General features: G+C 36.6%; 1 protein-coding gene across 1 annotated transcript in view; it reads left to right on the top strand.

Moving 5' to 3' along the window:
* LOC149149403 (gamma-tocopherol methyltransferase, chloroplastic-like) overlaps positions 1-26,872 on the top strand; it is a 53,868-nt gene that overhangs the window by 6,778 nt on the left and 20,218 nt on the right. The window contains exons 2-3 of the mRNA XM_089442468.1: positions 3,330-3,516; positions 6,580-6,668. Of these exons, the coding sequence (XP_089298594.1) occupies positions 3,330-3,516; positions 6,580-6,668 (276 nt within the window). The remainder of the gene's footprint in view (positions 1-3,329; positions 3,517-6,579; positions 6,669-26,872) is intronic.

Genomic DNA, 26,872 nt, shown 5'->3' with positions numbered 1-26,872 from the left:
GAGTACCAGGCATAGTCTTCTCATGCTTTATGCCAAACCTATTACAATATTCCTTAAATACATTTGAGCAATATTCTCCACCATTATCTGTTCTTAAACACTTCAACAATTTGTTAGTCTCTCTTTCAACAGAAACATGGAATATTTGAAATATTCCAAACACTTCACTTTTATTTTTCATAGGATATGCGCAAACCTTCCTGGATGCATCATCTATAAATGTTACAAAATATGATGCTCCTCCTAATGATTTGATGTTAATAGGCCCAAACACATCTGAGTGTCCCAATTCTAACACATTTTTCTTTCTGTCATGGCCACCTCTAAGGAATGAAACCCTTCTTTGTCTACCATATATACAATGCTCACAAAGATCAAGATTGTAGGATTTCAAACCTGGCAATAAATTTTTACCAACAAGGATTTTTAATCCCTTCTCGCTCATGTGACCTAAATGCTTATGTCACAGATCTGCTGAATTTCCTTTTTTTGTGACAACAGCCAGATCTGATTTTCCTATCAGTGTCTTCAATGTGTATAATGTTCCTGTCTTGGGTCCTTTGGCCACGACCAATGCACCTTTGCTAATTTTATAGCCTCCTTTTCCAAAGCTTGTCGAATAGCCTTCATCATCCAGTGGTCCCATAGAGATTAAACTCATGCGCATTTCTAGTACATGCCTGACCTGTTTCAACAATATATCTTTTCTATCTTTCATCTTGATCTGGACATCTCCCATTCAACAATACTGCAAAAATGATTATTCCTCAAATGCACTCTACCATAATCACTAGGATTATATGAAACAAAACTATCTTTGCATGGGGTTACATGGTGAGATGCCCCAGAGTCAAGGATCCAATCAAAGCTACTGCTAGATGTATATACACATGCATCCTCTACTGAAACAGTAAACAACAGATCACCATCTGTGGCTACATCAGTAGTCTCACCTTCATTTGTGCTGGATGACTTGTGATTTGTACTGGACGGTCTCCGATCCTTTTATCCTTTCTTCTAGAATCGACATTCTTTCTTCATGTGCCTGGGTTTGCCACAATGAAAGCAGATGATTCTTCCTCTCCTTGATTTTGATCGGCCTCTCGATCTTGATCGCCCTTGTCGGCCTCAATCCATTTTCCTACCACGATCAGCTAGAGCTAGAGCCTCTCCTCCCTAGTTTTCCACAACTGACTTGCATCGCAGCGCCTCATTCATTAAACTACTGCTGAAATCATCAAACTTCAGGGTCCCTGTAGTTGCTGAAGTGCTCATAGCTACAATTAAATTTTCCCAACTATCTGGCATAGAACACATCAACAATATGGCTCTAATTTCATCATCTAAAATGATTTTGACAGAGGCAAGTTGATTAGTAATAATATTAAATCATTCAAGTGCTCAGCAACTGAAGCACCCTCTTTCATTTTGAGATTATAAAGCTTCTTCATCAAGAACACTTTGTTTGATGCTGTGTTCTTCTCATATAAATCATGGAGTTTCTTCCATAATCCTTCTGCCGTCTTTTCTCCAGACACATTGAAATAAACATTCTTTGCTAGATATTGGCGGATTGTTGCAATCGCCTTTCTATCTAGCTTATTACACTCTTCATTTGTCATCGATAAGGGTTTCTTTGTTGTGCCCTCAATTGGGAAATACTAATCCTTTAAAATGAGTATATCCTCCATCTGTGATTTCCATAGGGCGAAATTAGCCCCATTCAACTTCTCCATATTCTTAACTGTTGTCTACATTTTCAATCAAATTCACGCCCCAAAACACAAAAACTCCACTTAAAAATAAAACTTTAATTATTACTCTTTAAAATTTAGTAATAATGACCTTCCTCCTTTTAAAATACCCTTTTGAAAATTCCTGCACCTTTTAAAATATACTTTTCAAAATTCCAACATACAATTATATATTTTCATAATAAATGTTTTAACCTTTTCACATTTCACACATACATATGTTGGTTTGAGAAAAAAACTTGACATATAAGTGCAAAGCTTGATGTAAAAAAAAACTTACGAACACCACGTTTCAACTCCAACTCCAATCTCCACGGATCTCCACTTTTCAAACTCCAGCAACACGTACGGATCTCTAGTTTCAACATAGGTCCACGACCTTGTTTTTGTTGCAGCAACTATCTTTTAGTTCCAGCGTTGCTCAGCTATTTCCTAGATAGATCCTTCAACAGCTCCAGGGATAACAACCACCGTTTTAACGAACGCTGCCAGAGTAAGGCGATGGCACTAAGCGACTTGCACAGTGGATATTCGATGCTAACTCTGATACCAATTGTTAGATCAGAGCATACATAACACACAATGGATTTATAGTGGATTTATACTCAGAGACTTAGGCGACAATAGCAGAGAATAATTCACAGAGACAGACAAATGGAGAAACAACAAGATTACTCAGTCAGAAATAGCGGAATAGATAAAACAATCATTGGATAACAGAGATCACTTAGCATTACATAACAGACAATTACAAATTTATAGAGGCAGAAGAAGGATCTAGAATCCTGTATGTGATTCAGATGGAAATCTGGAATAATCTAGAAACTAATGGCGGTGTACAAGAATCTAGAATCCTGCATGTGATTCTAGAAACTACTTGCGTTGTAGAAGGATCTAGAATCCTGCATGGATTTGGCTTCACACTTAACAAGTTTGTCTTTGCTTTCCGATTGAAAAATGTGAGAGTAGCATAGCTGTGTGTGTGAAGGGAGGATAGAAGTTCACATTAAAAAATGGATTGAAAGATGTGAGAGTAGCATAGCTGTGTGTGAAGGGAGGATAGAAGTTCACATTAAAAAATGCTTTGTGGAGTTGCTCTGAATTGCGTGATGGAGATAAGAATTTCTTATTTGCTTTCCGTGGTAGAGTGAGATAATTATGTTAAAGGAATATGTACTTTAGATTTTACTTGTCCTTGTGTCTGCTACGAGCACCACCCATTTCGCTAGCATAGGGTGATACAAAAATAATGTTGACGATGACCATTCGATAGTGGCGGAGGACGTTCAGCAGAAATACAGCAGATCAAAAAAAATCTTGAAAACAGTAATGTGATGTTGCAGGCAGCTGTTTTGAATATGAAATGTGGTGGAGTCAGTAGAGGACAATTTATTTAATTATTAGTTGAATATGAAAGATTGGATATTGATGTTGATGAGTCAGTCTAAGAACAAATAATGGGGCCATTCACATCGTAAGCCATCATTGTAAATAGACATGTTGTATCAGCCTTCGTCTGCTGTGTCGTGTTGTACTCGCATTCTGAGGAGCGACTGAGCGACTGAGTGTATTGAGGTGAGCGTTCTGGCTTCGGATGCTACGGAGTTCTACGATCAGTTCTCGGCGGAGTGGGAGGAGGATCGTGGGGAGCACTTGCACGTCGGTTGCTACGACGTCCTTTCTCCGCCCGACAATCTTCTCGATCACAAAGTCGCCACTGTCAGATTGATGGAAGACACTGTCAAATTTGCCGCTATTTCTGGTTACTGTTTGGGTAATATTTTGATTTCTCGAAAGAAGAGCCGTGGTTTTGGAGTAATGTTGGTCTGTGGTCTTGTACTCATGGTTTTGGATTTGGATTTATGGTTTTTATAATGATATTGAGTTAAGAATATAGTTTTATTGAAACTGAGTTAATGGTTGTAAGTTTTTATTTAATAGAAAGGTAGGTTTTATGTAATAAAAAAATTACAGATCTTTGCTCTAAGTTTTATGTAAATTTATAGTTTTTTTGTTTTATGAATTTTTTTTATATTATTTTTTCAAATCTGAAATTTAAATTATGATGTTGTTATAGATTTACTACATTATTCATAAATTTGATATTTATGTTATAGATCTACAACATTATATACAGATTTGATATTTATATTGATAAATAATTTATTGACTGTTTTAATAATTATAAATAGCTATCCCAATTTTAAATAGTTTGATGGATGAATTTATCTTGACTGAGAATGAGATTGTGGATTCTATATCGAGTTGAATGTGTTGAATTTAAGTGAATAGTAGATTTTAAAAATATTTTGGATTTTAAAAATATTATTAATAGAAATAAATTCTTTCACCTTGTTTAATTTCAAAATATTTTGAAATCTCTAATTAATATAATATTATATATACTAACCTCACCATATAAATTATATTATATATTAACAGAACTATATAAATTAAATTGTAAATGTAGATATACTAATTATAGGGAAATGAAACATAAGACAAGGCAAAAAGAAAAAGAAGTCAACTCACATTTGATTTTGAAATATTCTACATTTTTGCTAATTAACGTAAGAATATTCAATTACTCTAATATTCATGTTATTGGGAAACAGGGTTGGAATTTGGATTTCTTTTTACCCGTCATACAATTTTTTTTTGACGTTTTGGATGCTTATGCTTCCCGTCAAGAAACGTTATATTAAAAATTTTGCCCTTCAAGAATGATGTTACCGTTTCGGAAATTTTACTGTTTCCGAAGGTGATTTAATCATTGATGTATTTTTATTTGTTTTTTAAATTGATAATTACGCAGAAGGCTTCGTCTATATTGACTTGGGTTTAAAGAATTTCATATTTTTAAATTATGAATAGCCAAGATTTAATAATCTCGAAATATTTTTAATTCAATACATGATCTGATCAATAATATAGAAGATATCTAAATAGTTTTTCAGTGTCTAGATTATTTAATAATTTACATTTAATGATAGTTTCGTTTGGCTGATGTATGGGCTCTCTGTTTCCTCTACCTGGATGTCGCATCGACATTGGTATGATGGTGGGAGTAAAATGAAATGAGTGTCATACACATAGTTTTCAAAGTCAAATTTCGGTTGTTTTTATTGAATTTAACTTTTTTACGGTAGTTTTCGGCACAATAAATTCTCCAGTACAGGCATAAATTTTGAAAGCAATTAAATGGCAGCATGGAGAAATTGTGTTTTTTTTTAAGAACTGTTTACTGAAAGTATTTTTTTTTTGTGGAAAACTGTTAAATGATAGCATGTTTTTTCAAGAACAGTTTATGTAAATTTGCTGAAACAAATCCGTGTTGTTTTTTAGAACAAGTTTCTATTTTTCAGAATCACAGTGGGTTTCTCTCGTACCAATTTCTAAAACTCTGCTGTTATCTAGTCGTCTCCTATACAACAGTATAATATATTATTTTTAGAGCAAGATTTGAAAAAAAAATGATTGTAAAATACAATAATCCATTGGGAATCGTGAAAAACTACAATACCTTAAAATGCTAATAAAAATTTAAAAGCTAGCAACAATCAGACGGTAGACTCTTGTGAAATTTATGAAATAAAAAATTAAAAGCTAACAACAATCAGACGGTAGACCCACAGTGTTTGAAGAATAAAAAATCAATCACTAACCTGAACTTTGAAGCACAATTTGTAATTTCCTCGCAGTTTCCTTGGAGGCTGGAGCCAATCTTGAGCTGGGCGACAGGCGTAAGTTTGAATCGGCAATGCATTGAGAGAGAGTGTGCACTGTGAATCATGAACTCGATTGTACAAAGAAAACAAGCCCACGGGCCACATTCGTTGGGTAAAAGACATGGAGACCATGCAGTGGCATGCACAGATCTCCGAAATCATCCAGAGAAAGATTCCAAATTTTCCCAGAGAAAAAATCTTCGGCTAAAAGGGAATTGCCCATTCTCTACAAAAAAAAACTAAATCTCTGACTGAGAAAAAATGGCTATTGCCATTGGCTGCTCCCACATGCTAATTTCGTTCCTCCCACATGCTAATTTGACAGCCTCCGCCCTCTTGAAATTTCCACAATTGCCAAGAGTTTCCCGTAAAAGGAAGGAAACAGTGACGTGCAGGCTGTGAGATAACAAAACTATACCTAGGACGTGAGGTGACGTGAGGATGATAAGAAATAGCCATATTATAAGGAAACAGAACTATACCTAAGTATAAGAACGTTTTGGAAAAAATTCGAAACGTCAGAAAAACGTTTTTAACTCTTCTGGGCACGTCAGTCAAAACGGGCATGGACAAATTCCAGTGGTCAAATACGTTTAAAAGGGCTTATGACGGGCAAAATGCCCGTCAAATTCCATCCCTGTTGGGAAATATTCAAGAATTTTGCAATTAACATAAGAAGATTCTCTTGATGGACTTTTCCTGAGTGTTCGTTCAGACTGTTTGTTATTTTAGGTTGTTGATTGATGGATTTGTCTGCTAGTGAGTTTGGCTGTTCGACTCGTTAAGCAACTACTTGCGAGTTGGTTACAATTTACTTTTAAGTGGATCGCTTTTGTAATGCATTTCGAAATATTCTAGAATTTTGCAACTAACATTATTCTCTTGATGGATTGTGCTGAGTGTTCGTTCAGACTGTTTGTTATTTTAGGTTGTTAATTGATGGATTTGGCTGTTCGACTCCTTAAACAACTACCTGCGAGTTCGTCAGAATTGGGTCACTTTTGCAATATGCATATCCGAGAATTGCGTGGTTGGGAGTGACATTTCGATTGCTATTAAACGCGAATGTTTTATACTTATCGTTCGTTGTGTTAAAGATGAGGAATCGAAGAGACCGAGGCGTGTGGTGGACGTGGGATCTGGATTACGAGGGAGCTCCGGGTATTTGATTAAAAAGTATGGATCCTGAAAACATGTGTGAATGGAAATCCTTTGTTGAGAGTTACAAAGGCAGAGTGATTAAACAATTTTCCCAGTATAATCATGGTTTGTTAAAAACATGATTACTGAATGTAATTTACCAGGTATATGCATGGTTTGTTTTGTAGTTTTGACAAAAAAAATTCAGAAGAAAAAGCAGTATGGTATTTATATTATGTTCAAAAACAGTCTGAATATACAGATATATGGCAGGCTTTTTTCCCGGATATGGCATCCTGAGTATTTTCATCTATTCATTTTTCATTAATGCATATACAATTTTTTTTTGGACTGTAATTCATCATAGACATATTAAAAGACTTTCAAAACTATGTAGATACCTGTAAATATGAGATATTATCAGAAAAAAGGAGCTTGAAGCATACCAGAAAATTGTCGACCTTATATGTTGGGCATAGAGAAGGGCTGAATGACATATGTACAGGATTCCATAGAGATGCTCAGGTGCCACTTACAGAATGGAGATTGCATTCCTTTCTTTGAAACTTCATCTGCTTTCTCATTTTGATTACGCCTTATATGTGAGATAGGGAATATATCAGGCTTCCATAGAGATGCAATCCTACCCAGCCATCCTGTAAGGCTATCATTTCTAATGTCATGTTTTCCTTTCACATGTTCTATGATTAATTTAGAGTCGCCATATACATTGATAGGTCCGATGTCCATGAATGTACAGAAAAAAATCAGTGCATGCAGGGCCATGGCCTCTGCTTTGTTATTAGTCCCATGGCCACCATTCCAAAACATGGAGTATTGGAGATCACTTGATATACCAATGTAAACATCGCAAGCGCAAATGCCATCCTTTGTCGCACCGTCAAATTGGGCCCTTGGGAAGGAAAGTTGCTGAGAGTCAGTGGCTGTCATCTGTTGATTTTTCTGTTGGGGAATGTTTTGGAGTATGGAGAAATAATAAGAAATAACCTTATCCATAATACGCCCAAAACTCTCCTTGTTGTTTTGAAAGATTCTTTTGTTTCTCCACTTCCATATGAACCAGAATACAATTAATGGAATGGGTCGCCAAATAGCTTTTTTATAGCCCCACGATTCACATGCTTCTGTTATGGATGGATGTGAAATAGCAGGAAAGCCAAAATAAGTTGCCAATGGCATCCACAAGCCCTGAGATTGTAGGTAGTTTAAAAAAATGTGAAGATTGTCTTCTGTGTTGGCAAGGCAGATTATGCATATCGCTGGCCCCTGCCAGCTCCTTTTCTGCAAATTTGTCAATGTTAGATTTTTATTATGATATACTAGCCATGAAAACATAATGATTTTTAGCGGGCAGCTTATCTTCCATAGAGAGTATGGGAAGGTTTTGTGGGGGACCTCTCTTCTCCATTATATCAAGGAGTGATATATGTCTCTTACTAATACAATGGACCTGCCTTTCTTTACTTGCCATTCAATGCGATCTCTGTCCTCTGTTTTATAAAATCCTGCATATTTCATATTCCAAACAATGCTATTCCATTGGGCAGCCATTTCTCCTTCTAGGCCCAGTCCTCTGTCTGATTTCCATTGTGGAATGGCATCCTTCCATCCTTCTATAACCTGTCCCTAGAAGAAAAGACCTTTTTGGTGGAGGAGCGAGAGAAGCTGTGGAGCGATTGTTGGTTCCATTTCTACGCCCTTGATTGCATCAACACCTATGAGGATGTTGTTACCAGTTTGTAATTTCCATATAAGGTTTCTATAGAAAAAAAGGAATAATTTTTTGTAAACTTCTCCAAATCACCGATCCTTGAGAAGGCCATTTAGAACCGTTCTTGTACCAATAGTAAATATCTTCATTTCCAAGGTATTTCATTTTAATAGTTTGACTCCATAAGCTATTCCCAAAAATTGCTCGCCACAAAGATTTGCACAGTAAGGCCATGCCAAAGAGACACAGATTCATGAGGCCCCAGCCTCCCTTTTTTTTTTGGAAGGGAGATGTTTTCCAATCTAGTAAGATGATATTTTCTCTTATCCTTGCAACCTCCCTAGATAAAGGTTGCCATTAAACTGTTCAACTTTTTTATTATAGCTGATGGAATGTAATACTGATGCACCCAATATACACATATTTGAGCAAGAACCGACTGTGTTAATATCATTCTGCGAGCTAGTGATAAGCATTTAAATTCGCACCCTGATATTCTCTTATAAAATCTGTTTATGATCCATGACCAATCAGAAGTATTGTAACTCGTGGGTTTTAGATGATACCCTAAGTATTTTAACCCCTTTTTAAGGGAAACAGCCTGTATGTTAAATAGCTGTGAGATATATTCCATCTCTTTTGCATTAACCTTACCATATTGGAATGTGGATTTACCTTCGTTAACATATAAGCCTGTAGCCCTTTGAAATAAATTTATTATCTCATGCATTTTATGCCATGTATATCTACAAAGCATAGTGAACAGAAGAACGTCATCCACAAAGAGGTTGTGCGTTAGAAAGTTACCTCTAGAGATGGGAAGAGGGCCAATATTCCCCACTGCAACCACTTTTTTGATGTGAAGACTAAGGGTATCCATGACCAAGATGAATAAAATTGGAGACAGTGAGCACCCTTGTCGGAGACCTCTTTCAGCCTGGAAAAAAGATGTGGGGTATCCATTTATGAGAATCACGTAGTTGACTCCTTCTACACATGCCATGATCCATTTTGAGCACAGGTAATTTAGCCCGATCTTGATAAGTAGACATCTCAGATAGCTCCAGTCAAGGAAATCGAAGGTTTTTTTAAGATCAATTTTAAGAATGGCAGCACCAACATTTTTTGTTTGCATTGAATGCAAAGCTTCTTGAGCTATGGCCATAGCTTCTAAAATGTTTCTGCCACTTAGAAACCCATGTTGTTCTTTTGTGATATGAAATGATAAATTGCCACGGATTCTCTCTGCTATAATTTTAGAAATGATTTTATAGATGACATTACATAAGGAAATCGGCCTATAGTCTGCAAAAGAAAAGGAGTCCTTTTTTTTTCAGAATCAGAGCTATGTAGGTGGATGAAATATTTTGATGAATTTTCCCTTTTAATCTGGTTTCTTCCACCATACCCAAGATGTCTCTTTTCATTATATCAAAGAAGTGTATGAAAATGTCTATGGTCCAGCCATCTGGGCCGGGACATTTGTCATTTTTAAATGATTTCATTACAGAGAGTAATTCTTCTTCCGTTACAGCAGCAAATAGTCTTTCATTATCTTCATCATCAAACATATTTGGAAAAGGATCTATGCCCCATAAGGTATCATTTATCTCCTTGTTAGTCTTTCGTTTGTATGCTTTTTAAAAATGATTGACAGCCTCATTGGAAATGTCTTCTTGGGAGTACAGATGTTTTCCTTCTTCATTCTTGATTTTCCAAATAGAATTTGATGCTCGTCTTTTGCTAGCAAAACGTTGAAATAACTTGGTGTTTTTATCACCCTCCTTCAGCCATGTGGCTCGACTTTTGAGCCGCCAGGAGATTTCTCAATCTTTAAAATATTTTGTTTCCTTTTTCCAAGTTCCAAAATCCGTGCCCAAGTGCTCCATGGAATGGAATGGGAAGTCATACCATCGGCTATTTCATTTAGTTCTTTTTCAATCTTCTTCAGTTCTATACAGTTGTTTGTTTTTTCTGAATTTTCCATTCTTTCACTTTGGATTTAAGATTGCTGATTTTGCCAATCAGGTTTTCTGATGGAGAGGCTTCTACTGTTGAACTGTTAGCCATCCAAAGCTCGTAGACCATGATGTTAAAATCTTCCTCTTCTAGCCAATACCTATTGAATTTGAATGGATAGCTTTTCCACAATTTTTGATTCATGCATTGTAAAGTAACCGACCGATGGTCCGATATAAAAATAGGGAGAGTGTGAGAGCTTGGGAAACCATGTTTCTCCAGTAGTTTTTCATGCATGATGTATCTATCCAGTATTTTTGCAATATAGGCTTCCCCTGAACGACCGTTGTCCCAAGTGGGGGATAAAGATTTCGGGCAGATGTCTACATAGTTGTATTGCAGCATTGCTTCTCTAATTTTCTCCCCAATAGAGTCAGCTTTTTTTCCCTTCCCCCAAACTTCATCTGGTCCCAATGTAAAATTTAGATCTCCCGCGATGAGGAGCGATTAATTCTCTAAGATACCAGAGGCAATAAAATAGTTCCAGAAGGAGGCTCTGTCCTTGTAGGATGCATAGACATTCAATATATGAAACCTATCAGCACATCCTCTATATTTAATAGTGATCAAGATTCCCCCAGGGCATCTGAAAGTTTTGGTAGAGATCCACCTCAGATCCCATAGCATTGCTAGTCCTCCAGAGAGTCCTGATGCCTTCGTTGCCGCTATATACCATGATGGGAACATTCTTCTAAAGAATGAGATAGTGTCCAGACTGTTATGCATTGTTTCTTGTATTAAAATCAACTTGTATGAAGATGATAAAAATAATTTTTTTAGAGGAATATATTCTGGGTTTGCTCCTAAACCCCTTATGTTGATAGATAGCATATTCATCATTTGATAATGTTCTCAGGCAATTTTGCTCTAAGAGACTTGGGTTCAGAGATATGATAAATGGGAATATCAATAAGGGAGGAATCTAGAAAGTTCAGGTTCTGAGATCCTTTGCGGCCCCTAAAATGTCCACTGCCCCTATAGTATTTCCGGCGAACATTGATATTTTTGGCAGAATCTGGGCTGATGACAGGAGAAATAGATCTTCGGGGTTTATGAATAGTTAGGGGGAGTAGGTGGAGCTAGTTCTTCTGAAGCAGCATTTCCAAGTCGCTGTCAATGGAGTTGGTAGGGGATGGAAGAGGAGAGAATGGGGGAGAAATGTGGGTCAAGGGAGCTTTATCTTTGGACGTCGTGTGCTTCAGTGAGGAGTGCATGGGGGGGGGGGGGGGGGAATGGTATAGATTAATAGGGAAATGATCAGGTTTGATAGGTGATGGGGAAGATGAGGGGATGATGTGGATGTCTTCCTTTTGGGATGGGCATCAATCTTTGGGCATTGGAGGGAGAGAGTCTTTCGGGGCATCAAGAGATGGTTCAGGAGGGGGAGGCTGGGGAGAAAAGTTAGGATCACATACCGCAATAATATTCCCCATGGAGATCGATCTCGATAAAGGAATGAAGGAAGGTTTATGATTCTTGGGCGAGAGGAAAGGACGATGGGATAGGCTCCTCGGAAGTTTAGGTGAAGATGGAAATATATGATAATAGGACTGAGAGAGAATATCAACAGAAGGAGACACATCGATTAATTTGTGTGTTTCACTGGTTTCGAAATTGGGAGACACGACAGAGACATTGGAATTGTTTTTCACCTTATAGACCTTTTTCCATGCCTTACCATGAGGCACCTGAGGACATTTTTCTTTTAAATGACTCGTTCTATGACACAGAGCACACCTAAAAGGAACGCCCCAATAGTCCAGCCTTTGACATACAGATAAATTGCCCCAAAGCAGATCGATGTGGTCCGAAAAGCCACCCCTGTAATCTTTTTCAATCAGAAGCCAAGCAACCCTTTTGTCTTTTGCTCCTTAGACATCCAGGATCATCGTAAACAAATTTCCCGATAGCATTGCCAATGAAGGAAAGAGTTTCCTTCATCCACAACTTTATAGGTAGTGCAGGTAATTTGACCCAAATGAAATTGTTCAGAGGGGTGTTCCGGAGGGGATCGAAGCCTCTGTACCATCTGTGAAGAGCCAAATAACTCCGCCCATGAACCCATGGAAGTTTCCAGATGATGTTGAGATCTCTGACCTTCAAAAAATGGAAGCTGTACAAATCATGCATTAGACGAACAATGGTGGATGTCTATCAAAAGAGAGGGCTCCATTGAGCTCCCAGCCATTTCCGGATCTGGTTATCATCCATATCAGGGAACTACCACTTTCCAATCAGGGCTCGTGTTTGCAAGCTAGTAATACGATCAGCCAACTTAACACCATCCAAACAAATTGCAGAGGGAGGGGCAGTAACTTTAGCAGGACGATGATTGTTTTTGTGATGGGGAGCAGAGGGAGATTCCAAATTTAGATTAGAAGCATGATGGGATGACTGGATATGATTTGCTAGCCTAGAGTGCAAATCGGGAGCCTTACTGGCACTACCATATGTAGCTTCAGCTTCTATAGCCGCTCTAACCAGATCTGAAGTGTTGGATTCCATGTGGAGGATGTCCATTTAGAAAAGAAATGGTCTTATGTAGTGAGGAAAATAGGGAGAGGATGGACACGAGTCAAGGAATGCCAAAATAAATAACCATATCCGAAAAAAGCCAGCTCGGGATCTCGATAGTGCTTCGATAATGGGAAAATCTAAATAGAAATCCAGAAGTACAAAATGATATCTGAGGAGATTGTATTGGGAAGCCTAGAATTCTCTAGGCTTTATTAGAAAGAGGCAACTATTCAAAGACAAGGACTAACAATAGTTAAAAAGAAGGTCGAGGGTGGCAGTCGAGGATGTCCTTACGCTCAGTAGGGTAGGCAGGAAGAGTAAATGATGCCTACGGAGGAAAGAAAACTTGATCCTCGTCAGATCGACGGTAAAGGAATGGAAATAGAAAGCCCGACGATGGAAAAACCAGATAAGTTCGAAATGAAGAAAAAGATATAGTCAAGAGGGAACCTCCTGGCAGATAATACAGCAACATACAATCTCGAAAATGCACCACCAATGGCTGATCTTCAGTCGAATGTTAATGCATAGTCTATATACCATAAAGTTGTTTTCTGATGATTTATAAAGACGACCATAGTCATTCAGAAATTACAGACCAGGACATGGATGGTGAAAGAAATATAGCCCTATCTCTATAGTATACCTCGTATATGAACCATTCTAATAGTCCATTACATGATTATTTCATACAATAAATCCAGGGGTATAAAAAGCTAAAAAGAATAATAGTTTAGTCTTTTGCAAAATATATGTAACTCATGTTCTGTGTTATCTCTAATCCTCTTTGAAAACTTCAACTGCAAACAGGATTTATATTAGCACACATCCAAATCTTTACATTTTTTAGAAAGGGAATAGATACACTAACCTTCTAACCGAGCGAGAGCTGAGGGAGATAATCGCCGCGATAGTGCACTGAGGACCAGAGCTAGTGAGCAGTGTTGGGTACAAAACTCTGCGATTAATAATCCCGGGATAAGGAAAATCCAGGCTACCTTTTATAACTAAAGAAAGTTCAAAACAGGTAAGAAGCACAGACTCTCCAGACCAGAGTGTGCAGGGCTGAGAATGTCACCTATTAGGACGTCATGAGAACAAGGAGGTTGAGGTTCATGCATAGAACTCGATATGGTGGCAAGTGTAGCTAGGAAGGAACATGGCGAGCTAAAATAGAAAGGGACATGCAGGCAAGTAAAAGGGAAGAGGTTTGTATATGGAAACCTCTAATACCTGTAAAATGTCAAATGGTCTGGCTTATGCACCTACAAGTGGTTGATTGGTCCACCAAGGGATGGAAATGGTGATTGGTCGCTATCGCGACGCACCTCCACTCAGATCCCTCCTAGCCTGCCGTAGTTTTGATAAAAAAAAATTTACAAGTGTATGCATGGTTGACAAGGGACTGATCTGTATTTCAAGTTTATTTCGGGAGTGGTGGCAATACACCTCTATGCCTATACAAAAGAAAATGTGAAATGTGAATTTTGAGTAACATGGGTATTGTTATGTAATGAAATTGGCCAAAGTTTAATTAACTAAGTTGTGATTGTAACAACACAGGCTACATAAATAATCACTGTGGTTACTAAGTTTTAGTTTACATTTTACTGCATTAATTTTCTTACTTTATGTTGTTAAAAGGATATCTTTTGTTAAGTAATTAATGGATAATTAGGAGTTAAGGTATTTTAACAAAACTGATATGCTCAGGGGAATATAGATGGGGAAGTTGTCTAAATAGGGATACATCCTTGAGCTGGGTGAAATAGACCAGTGGGAAAAATACTCAATAAAATACTCAATGACAGTCTGCAAAGTACAGGACTTGAGGCCCAAGGAACCTGAGTGTAGATAGATTCATTTCAACTGTGACGAGAAGGAAGTGCTCAGGGGAGAGTCTAGACGTAATTGTCAGACTCGTGGCTCGGTGGCGAGACTTTCCAAACAAGATCGGAGTTGCATGATTAAAGTCTTTTAATACATAAGTAATTCAAATTTATATTTAGGAAATGCTCGTTGAATATAAAGAAATACTAATTGAGTGATAGAATTAACTAAAGAAGAAAATTGCATAGAAGTGCATGTAGGACAGAGAACATAATTGAAATGCTTACATTCAACAGAATAGATAGTAAATTTTATAGACAAGTAATGCATGGGCTAGTTATGTTACTGTAACAAGGAGATACACAAACCCTTGAAATTGTTAAGAAAAAACTTTTATGACACCAGGTACAGAATCTCGAATGGATAATAATCAGAAGAGGAAATGAGTTGTAGAAGGAAATCATTTTCGAAGAACTAGAAATCACTACCTATTCATTCAACAATTACCTTTAAAAGAAAAACAGAAAAGAACCTTTACCAATGATTACCAAAGACAAGTAGAAAATAGTAAGGAATATACCATTACAGGGAAAATGCTTTCTTTATAAAAAAATGAAGGACTGAGCATAAATAGAGTTCTTCAAACTCAAAAGAGAGGACTGTAATTTTTATAAATTTAAACTAAGCCCATAGTGGTGGAATTGGCTCATCGGCTTGAAAATGTCTCAATCATTAAATAACCCAAACTCTCGGATCTAGAACTTCATGGAATCATTTATAAATGGATATCCATTGTTCAACATTTTCTTTCAGATAAAAATACCGAGGTAAAACCTCAGCCAAAACTTATAACAAACAGTCCAAAACCCATGTTAACACCGTGTGCAAAACATAACCAATGAACATAGACATCCAAATAAAGGTCTCGCTTAGCAAGATTCGGCGTAAAGCCTCTACCCTGAAAACAATTCTTCCACAATACAGATTATCATATGACTATTAAAAATCTAATGAACCAGAGAGGATTTTCCTACCTGTAAACATAAACGGAAGTCCATAAGATCTTAAAAGAAATACGAATAACATTGTCTTAACGACACAAATAACAAACCAGTCGTAGTGTGATGCGTAGGATACCTACAAACAAGTGACAGCAACTTGAGAACCCAGTTCAAGTCCAAACCTACTATTAAACAAAGTCTCAAGGGATGCCGAGAAGGAAAGGTTCATACCCGAGACTGGAGAACTCTGGTAGATGATGGATCACCTTCAATTCCTGTAAGATGAATTAGTTAGCACAACTGGGAATAAGAATCTGGAAGAAACCAATGGAAGTAAGCTAATGAAGACACAAAAAATTACCATGCTCACCTTCCAGAAATCGACTTTGGTTATGGCTACCTTCCACGGAATCTGAAAGCTATTGAGCCATCCCTGGACAGTTGGAGTAGCTAGTTCGACATCGAACTAGATGAAACACTGAAGCAAAAATACAACCACAATATCTTAGAAAACTGGAGTTGAATAGGGTCGAGGGGTTTAGGATACCTGATGGTAAGGGTATGTTGGAACTCTCCATTGCACGCAAGAGAAATGGGCATGAATCGACCTGAAGGCACCAAGGGCTAACGTCATTGCAGAGCTGCAACAATGAGAAGACCAACAGAAAATGAAACCACAGTCGGTCGGACACAGGAAAATTGGGTAGATGGTAAAACCTTAACCCCTCCCCACCATCAAATTGCCCTCCAAAAATCAACGGAAGAAAATCGGGCCAATTATCATAGGTGAACCCAACCCTCTAACAGACACATGCAATGGGATATATCATGCTCATGCTGCATGTAACATATTACAGGTAACAATTAATTGAGGTCTGATCATGGACATCGACACCATTCGGAAGCCACGTGAAGAGTAATTGCGACCCAACGTGAATCTTGTTTAATTAACGATGACTCAACCATTGCTATGTTTATATATATATATATATATATATATATATATATATATATATATATATATATATATATATATATATATATATATATATATATATATATATATATATTATATTTATATAATTATTTCCATAAACTGTTTTTGTATTGTTACATAGGGTATCAGAGCTCAGGTTCGTACACTGAGACTTTTTGGGGAATTACGTATATATGAATAAATGTGACATTAATCAAAATTACTAAGTAAGTGTGCATGTGAACACAGAGACCCGCATCAACAAAAAAGGGGTTAGAATGCAGAGGTGCCCAAAACTACCAAACCCACCAGTGACAACTCATGTGAATTCCAACCCTGACATTTGGATACATCTAAGAGAGGAATCTCGTCAAGCTAATGTTGTTCTACTCGAAACAGTTCAGAGATTGCATGCTGAGATGAAAATTTTAAGAACAGATAATGAATGACTACAATTAGAATAGGAGAGAATTCTTAGAAGTCTATCCAATCACTAGAACCAACGAGATCTAGACCCAGTGCTGAAGATAGAGAGAAAACCCCAACAACTCAGCATGGAGAAGAGAATGTTGAGTCAGCGGAAAAACATGAGGAAGACAAAGAATGGAATTCGGGCAACGTCTCTAACGAGGGCAAGACGAAAAGACAAAAATCTGAGTTACAAGGAGAATTAAAAAAGATTAAACAATCACTCTTTGAAGGGAAATCTGAAGAGGCGATGGAAGTTTGGTTAAATGACATGAGAAAATACTTTTAGATTTATGATTACATCGATAAACTAAAAGCACGTTTGAACAGTTTCTCAGTTAAGAGATAAGGCTACCCTTTGGTGGGAAGAAATCAAAACGGTAAGTAAAATCGATGAAGAATAGGTTACGTTGAAAGAATTTCAAAAGCATTTCAAGGATAAGTATCTAACTGAACTTTATTATGACGAAAAAGCAAATGAATTTCATGAGTTAAGATTGGGAACCTTAACCATGGATGAATATGTAAAACGATTCACCTCCTTACTGCACTATGTGCCTTATATGTAAGAAGAAAATGCCAAAATTCATTGTTTCATTAGTAGCCTACTCAATTTTATGAAAGAGAAGCTTGAGTTTGATTACCCAATAACCATGGATGATGCGGTGCAAAAAACCCGCATTTTCTATTATCAAATGGAATAGAAAAGTGAGGGACCTAAAGGAGGATTGAACAGGAAGGGTAGGAACCTGATCCCAAATAGACAAACAAAATTTACTAATGGCAGAAATATACAGTAAAAACCTCTAAGTAAATTTGCGGCAAGTAACGAGCCCAAAGCTAAATATTTTGAAAATAGATAGTTAGAAGGAGTTAATAAAGTTGTTAATGACCAACAGTCAAAACCACCTCTGCAATGCTGGGGATGTGGAGAACCCCACTATTACAAAAATTGTCTGCATAAAGCAAGGAAAAAACTACTATCAAATATGCAAGAAGCTTCCACGATTGGAGAAGTGGCGAGGATCATTCCCAAAATTAATGCTGCTCTCGATGACCATCAAGCAGACTACCAACACACCATGATTGAATGTCAAGGTATGATTGCTAAGCAAACTGTCTCCATTTTGTTTGATCCCGGTGATAGCCTAAGCTATGTTAGTCCTAAGGTTGTAGAAAATTGTCAACTGCAGAGCAGTAAGCTCCCAAAACCATGGTTAGTTCAATTAGCCACCAAGGAAGAAAGAAGGGTAATTACAAAAACAGAACATTGCCCTATAACAATTTTAGGACAACCCATTCACGTTGACATTAATATACACCCTTCGGGTTCACACGACATCTTAATAGGGATGGATTGGTTGGAAAAATGTTGGTCCCTAGTTGATTGCAAGTAGAAAATTGTCAGTTTTATCACTGAGTCAGCCGAAGGGAAGGAACTTCAAGGAATCAAGACAAAAACCAAGTTGTGTACTATTACTGCTAGTTAACTAGGAAAATGTATTAGGAAAGGATGTCAGATATTTGCTATCGAGATGGAATTTACAAACTCCAAAAATAAAATTACCTGCTTGGAAAATATTCCTGTTATTCAGGAATTTGCTAATGTATTCCCTGAATCCATTCCTGGATTACCACCCAAGCGTGATATTGATTTCACCATCGAACTAATTCTGGGTGTAGCCCCTGTATCTAGGGCCCCTTATCGCATGAGCATACTTGAGTTAATAGAACTCAAAATGCGGCTTCAATAACTTTTGGACAAAAGGTATATCCACCACAGTGTGTCCACTTGGGGATCCCCCTTACTGTTCGTATGGAAGAAAGACGAAACTTTGAGATTATGCATCGATTATTGTCAGTTAAATAAACTGACCATCAAAAATAAAAATCCCTTGCCATGTATTGATGATCTATTTGATCAGGTGCAAGGAGCCAAAGTATTCTTGAAAATCGATTTAAGGTTCGGCTACCACCAAATAAGGATAAAGGAGGAAGACATTTGTAAAACTGCATTCTAAATTCATTATGGTCATTACGAGTTCGTGGTGTTGTTGTTTGGCCTCATCAACGCCCCAACAACTTTTATGAGTTTGATGCACGGTATTTTCCAGCCTTATCTTGATAAATTTGTACTGATTTTTATTAACGACATCTAAATATATTCCAAGAATCCGGAATAGCATGAACAACATCTCAGGAAAACGTTACAAACTCTACGGGGAAATTAGTGATATGCTAAATATAGAAAGTGTGAATTTTTCAAAAGTCAGATTCAGTACTTGGGTCACGTTATACCTGCAGAGGGAATAACAGTGGATCCCAAAAAGATCAAAGCCATTATGGAATGGGCCATCCGAAAGAATATTACTGATATTAGGTCATTCATGGGTTTTACTGCGTACTACCGTCGGTTCATTGAAGGATTTTCAAAAATCACTTTCCCAATGACCTCATTACAGAAAAAGAGACGTACTTTCCGATGGACAGTTGAATGTCATCAAAGCTTTGAAAGACTAAAACACCTACTTACCACTGCACCCGTGTTAAAGGTAGCAGATCCGAAAATGTATTTTTTGGTTTGCAAAGATGCTAGTAAAGAAGGTGTTGGCGGAGTGCTGACACAGGAGGGAAAACTTATTGTTTACGAATCACAGAAATTCAAGGAGTATGAACAACGATATTCTGCTTACAACCTTGAATTAACAGCAGTAGTTCATGCACTTAAAATGTGGCAACACTACATGTTGGGGAAGAAATTTCTGCTATTAATACATCATAGTAGCCTTACAAATTTCTTTATGAGTCTAGCTTAAATGCTTGGCAGGCCAGATGGACAACATTTTTGAGTGAGTTTGATTTCGAAATGAAACATCTTAAAGGGAAGGAAAATCGAGTGGTTGACGCATTGAGCAGGAAATTACATTGTATTTATGAGGTCCAAATCAGTCAGGTACACTCAAACATCCCTAAAATCATAAAGGAAACATCCCTCAAGGATCCAGAGTACACTTTTTTTTGGTAATAGGCAAAGGAAGCTCAGTTGAAAGGGGAAATATTAGATTTTGAAATAAATTCAGATAATATCCTCACCTTCAAAAAAAATATATATGTTCCTAACCAAAATCTTGTTAAACAATTGTTATTGGATGAGTTCCACAGGAAACCATGTGCTGGCCACCCCGGGTACCAAAAGCTGTTTTTATCCATTAAGAGAGGGTTTGTTTTTTTGCCTGGGTTAAGGAAATATGTCACTAAGTACTTGTCCAAATTTTTGGAATGTCAGTTGGTGAAGGGGGAACATCAGCATCTCGCTGGTTTGTTGCAACCATTGCCCATCTTGGAGTGGAAATGGGAGACCATATCTCTAGACTTCATAACCGACTTACCTCACTCCAAGAAGCAACATGACTCAATTATGGTGGTGGTGGACAAATTGAGAAAAACTACTCACTTGATACCTGTGAAATCCACTTACAAAACTATGGAAATTGCAGAGAGATTTATGAGGGCAATTTTTCGTCTGCATAGAATACCCAGGGTGGTAATTTATGATAGGGATGTAAAATTTACATCCACATTTTGGAAAACCCTCCTTTGAGGATTAGGTACCCAGATCCAATTTAGTACGACTTACCATCCTCAAACGAATGGACAAATCGAATGTGTGAATCAAGTTCCGGAGTACATGTTACATATGTTTGTGATGCAACAACCACATAAGTGGAAAGACTATCTCCACCTAGTGGATGTTTCTTATAATAATGGGCATCATGAGTCATTGGGCATGAGCCCCTTTGAGGTGTTATAAGGGAGAAGGTGCATGGTGCCCATAGATTGGAATAGTCCAGTGAATAAACTAGTCTTGGGTCCTGACATGCTAGTAGAAATGAAGGAGACGATTAAGAAGGTTTGGCAAAATATAAAGGTTTCCCAAGATAGGCAGAAGATGTATGCAGATAAAAAGAGGACATACAGAGAATTTCAGCTAGGGGATCATATATACCTAAGAGTAAAGCCCCAAAAAAGTTCCTTACAATGGAGGGGTTGTGCCAAGTTAGAAACCTGGTACTATGGATCCTTTCAAGTCTTGGAACGGATTGGACTTATAGCATATAAGCTTTCATTACCAAGCCATATCAGGGTGCACAATATTTTCCATGTTTCCTTGCTAAAAAAATATGTGTACAACCCTCAACATATAATTAGATTGGAAACTATTCAGGTAATTAGTTAAGTAGAATACATAAATTTCGGATAAACTGTTTTGGGAAAGTTGTGACTATGAATTATTTATGTGCAAGTCGAACCAGAAGGAGAATTTCTAGTAGAACCTCTTCGTATTATCTATCAGAGAGAAACCACCTTACGAAAGTGAGCCATTACCCAGATTAAAGTGCAGTGGAAGCACATTGGCACGGATGAGGCCACTTGGGAAGAAGATGAATTTACGCGTGAAGCATATCCGACGTTATTTTCTTAAATCATAAAGAAACTAGGGATGAGGTTCCTCATATGGGGGGGGGGGAGATGTAACACCCCAAGCTGCATAAACAATTACCGTGGTTACTAAGTTTTATTTTACCTTTTACTGAATTAATTTTCTTACTTTATGTTGTCAAAATGATAAATGACTAAGGCTGGAAGGCTAGGATATATTTTGTTACCTAATTAATGAATAATTAGGAGTTAAGGTATTTTAACAAACATTGTTTGAAAACAGTTAAAAGAAACAGTTACTCATCTGCTCCTCGGAGGGGAATATACATGGGGAAGGAGTCTAGATAGGGGTACATCCTTGAGCTTGGTGAAATAGACCAGTGGCAAAAATACTCAATGACAGTTTACAAGGTACAGTACTTGAGGCTGGATAGTGAGTCCTGAGGCCCAAGGTACTCGACAGTAGATAGACTCATTTCAAGTCTAATGAGAAGGAAGTGCTCGGGGGAGAGTCTAGACGTAACTTCCAGACTTGTAGCTAGGTGGCGAGATTTTCTAGATAGGATCAAAGTTGCACGATTACAAGTCTTTTAACAGATAAGTAATTCAAATCTATATTTAGGACATTCTGGTTGAATATAAAGAAATACTAATTGACAGATAGAATTACATTCAAAAAGAAAATTGCATAGAAGTGCATGTAGGATAGAGAACATAATTGAAATTCTTACATTCAAGAGAATAGATAGTAATTTTTACCGACAAGTAATGCATGGTTTAGTTATGTTACTATAACAAGGAGATACACAAACCCTTGAAATTGTTAGGAAAAAACTTTTATGATAGCAGGGACAGAATCTTGAATAGATAATAATCATAGGAAGAAATGAGTTATAGAAGGAAATAATTTCTGAAGAACTAGAAATCACTATTTATTCATTCAGCTATTACCTTTAAAGGAAAAAAAAGAAAAGATCCTTTACCAATCATTAGCAAAGACAAGGAGAAAACAATAAGGAATATACCATTATAGGGAAAATGATTTCTTTATAAAAAGTCAAAGGACTGAGCTTAAATAGAGTTCTTCAAACTCAAAAGAGAGGATTGTAATTTTTATAACTTTAAACTAAGCACATAGTGGTGGAATTGGTTCATCGGCTTGAAAAGGTCATAATCATTAAATAACCGAAAATCTCTTATCTAGAACTTCACAGAATCATTTATAAATGGATATCCATTGTTCAACATTTTCTTTCAGAGAAAAATACCCAGGTAAACCCTCAACCAAAACTCATAGCAAACAGTTCAAAACCCATGTTAACGTTGTGCATAAAACATAACCAATGAACATCGACATCCAAAAAAGGGTCTGGCTCAGCAAGATTTGGCGTAAAGCCTCTGCCAAGAAAACAATTCTTCCACAGTACAAATTATCATATGACTATTAAACATCTAATGAACCAGAGATGATTTTCTGACGTTTAAACATAAATGGAAGTCCATAAGCTATTAAAAGAAATATGAATAATGTTGTCTTAACCACGCAAATAGCGAACCAGCTGCAGTGTGATGCATATGATACCTGCAAACAAGTGACAACAACCCAAGAACCCAGTTTGAGTCCAAACGTTCTATTAAACAAAATCTCAAGGGATACCAAGAGGGCGAGGTTCATACCTGAGACTGGAGAACTTCGGTAGATGACAGCCCACCTTCAATTCCTGTAAGATGAATTAGTTAGCCAAACTAGGAATAAGAATCCGCAAGAAACCAATGGAAGTAAGTTAAGGAAGACACAAAAAAATAGCATGCTCACCTTCCAGAAGTCGACTTTGGTTCTGGCTACCTTCCACAGAATCTGAAAGCCATTGAGCCATCCCTGGATGGTGGGAGCAGCCACTTAGACACCGAACCAGATGAAACACTGAAGTAAAAATACAACCACACCAGCTTAGAAAACTAGATTTGAATAGTGTCGAGGGGTTTAGGATAGTTGCTGGTAAGGGTATGCCAAAACTCTCCATTACGCGTAGCAGAAATGGGCATGAACTAACATGAAGCCACCAAGGGCCAACATTGTTGCAGAGCTGCGACAGCGAGAAACCAACAACAAATGAAACCACAGTCAACCGGACACGGGAGAATTGGGTAGATGGTAAAACCCTAACCCCTCCCCACCATTCTATCACCCTCCAAAAATCAACGGAAGCAGATCAGTCCAACTATCGCAGGTGAAACCAACCTTCTGATGGACATATGTAGTGGGATCTGTCATGCTCATGCCGCATGTAACAAAGTACAAGTAACAATTAACTGAGGTCCAGTCATGGACATCAATACCATTCGGAAGCCATGTGAAGAGTAATTGTGACCCTACGTGAACCTTATTTACCGTATTGAATTAAATATAATCAATCACAACAAATAAGTCGTAAGGGCGCCATTAATGAAAACCTAATCATTGCTAAGTTTACATATATAATTTATTTTATATTTATATAATTATTTCCCTGAACTGTTTTTGTATTGTTACAGTGATAAATGTGCGTGAGTGTGCGGGAAAGAGCTAACCAGCCATCCCCAGGGTATTTAATGCCCGGGGATATGCACACCGGTTAACGCGATAACACGCGAAAGCCAAGTTTCGGCATTAACTAATATTTTGGCTTTCGCGTATTATCGGGCTAAGCGGCGTGCATATCCCCGGGCATTAAATACCCTGTGGATGGCTGGTTAGCTCTTTCCGAGTGTGCATCCCTATATCACATGGGTATTGTAATGTAATAAACTTGGCCAAAGTGTAATTAACAAGGTTGTAATAATTGTGCTTCAATGTTCATCGCTGTGGAGTAGAATAAGATGGCTTTCTAAAATTTTCATTCTTTTTACTGGAGAGTCTTGGTTTAAAAGGGTTAATAAAGTATCTAAAATAAAATTCACCATATTTAAATAAACCGAGGTTGGAAGAAGCGAAGAGGGCTTTCCAAAATTCCTAAACTTGTGTTTTTTTTGCGTTGAGAGTTGTAGTTTAAAATGGTCAATAAAGTATATAAGCCAATGTATGTTTTGGGTGCTGGCTTTTATATTGATTTGCTAAAACTAAAGTACTTTAGAAGTATTTGGTTTTGGCATTGATTAAGAAAAGATTAATAAAACATATAAACCAAATTATAGATTTTTGTCAACCTTACAAGCTTATTTTAAAATTTATTCAATTCTTTTTATTAAATATATATATACATATACTTTTGGTTTATTAGCACAGTAGATTAGATAACTACTTTTCAAGATTTTATTATGTTAGAGTTTATCGAAAAGAAAATGTTTCTTCATATATATATATATATATATATTTGTCAATTTTATAAAGGAATTTTTGGCTTATTAGTAATCGTAGGTTAGATAATTATTTTTCAAAATATTATTATGTTAGAGTTTATTGTTAAGAATATATTAGTCCATTTGTTTTAATTTAAATTTTTTAAGTGAGAAAAATTTAATAATGAAAATTTATTTTAAAATATAAAAAAAATTGGTGAATATTACTTTTTAATATGAAAATTGTAAAATGTTTAATCATTTTTTCTAATATTCATTTTTTTTTAATAGTATCTATAGAATCTTGGTACTTACTGCTTGGTAAAATAATGTTATACAAATAATTTTATACTATAAAATTTAGCAAACTATTTTTAGAAAAAAATGGAGATTTACTATTTTTTTGGTTTGGAAAAAGCATGAAAAATTATCGCATCTACAAATATTAGCCCCTAAAATATTCCCTACAATAAAATAGAATGTTAGTTTTATTTATTTTTTACTATATATTAATATAATTTAAAACTATATGTGCACGGGGAATTTAAAATTATATGTCCACGGGGTCTTGCATAGACGACGATAGGGTGCGTTGTTAAGGCACTCCTTGATGTGAATTAAATGGTTAAATTTCTCACCTCGATTAGGGTGATATATTGGACATGATCAAGATGTAGTCATGCCAAACTTACAAAAAAAATAATATAAATTTATTTAAGATTATTATATTTTCACTAATTTATTTTGTTTTCAAAAAACTATTAAAATAAAATATAAAAACAAGTTGCCTTGTCAAACCACTAATAGGGATTGTCAAAATAGCAACCAAGAACGAGTTGGCTCATAGCCATGCTGAGGGTGAATGGAAGAAACTACATAAAGCTGTTATGAAAGGATGCGAAATTGAAGGAGAACCACTAAGAGCTTATATAAACAAAAGTGCAGATGATGGGGACAATATCATAAAAGAGAAGGGATGACATTCCACTATGATGTTATTCATAAAGGCTGGTTGAACAATACAAGATTTGAGGAACACTGCACCACAGGAAGCCTGTAGAATATGAAAGGGCTTCTTTAAGCCAACTGATAAGCCAACATAATTATGAAGAAAAAAACATATAAAAGAAACAATGAACAAATAAAACACACTCACTATGTGAGTTCAAAGTAGCTGTAAATCTCATATTGAATTAAATCATTAACTTCATTGTTAGATAGTAAAATTATTACTAATATGATTATCAATCAACTCCGAAACAAATCTACTAAAGCTACCAATCTTCTGAAAGCTCATTTTGAGCACTGACCACCCTAATAATTTGTTGCCCTAATTTTGCACACAGAACATAGAATCTGTTGACTAATTTGTGAGCAATTTACATAACAATATTAAGCATTATTTCCTACACTTCCCCTTAATGATTAATGAGGTTTTACTATCTTATCTCATAGTGCCAAAAACTGAGCTTTTGCAACTCCTTTGGTGAAGATATCTGCTAGCTAATCCTGAGTATTTATATGATTCAATTCAATATCCTTCTTCTGCACCAAATCTCGAATGAAGTGATATTTCATGTCAAAATGTTTTTTCCTACTGTGATGAACCAAATCCTTTGCTAACTTGATGACACTTACATTATCACAATAAATCACTGTAGGCTGAATTTGTTTTTCTCCAATTTCTTCCAAAACTTTTCAGAGCCAAAGAGCTTGTGTACCTGCTGAGGTAATTGCAACATACTTTGCTTTTGTGGATGAGAGGGCAACAATGCTTTTTTTTTTTGAGCTCCATGTAATAAAACTAGAAGCAAAAGAGAAACAATTACCAGATGTCGACATACGGTCATCAATACTACCTCCCCAATCTAAATCACTAAATCCAACAAGATTGAAATTTTTAGAAGAGTAGTAATGAATACAAAAGTTTATAGTGCCTTTCACATACC

This window comes from Pinus tabuliformis, chromosome 9, assembly GCF_031772625.1.
Source record: "Pinus tabuliformis cultivar Carrire ecotype Pingquan chromosome 9, CPIR1, whole genome shotgun sequence".
In the NCBI taxonomy this organism is placed as follows: Eukaryota; Viridiplantae; Streptophyta; class Pinopsida; order Pinales; family Pinaceae; genus Pinus; species Pinus tabuliformis.
The sequence above is the reverse complement of the archived record's forward strand: the minus strand, read 5'-3'. Positions and strand labels throughout refer to the sequence as shown.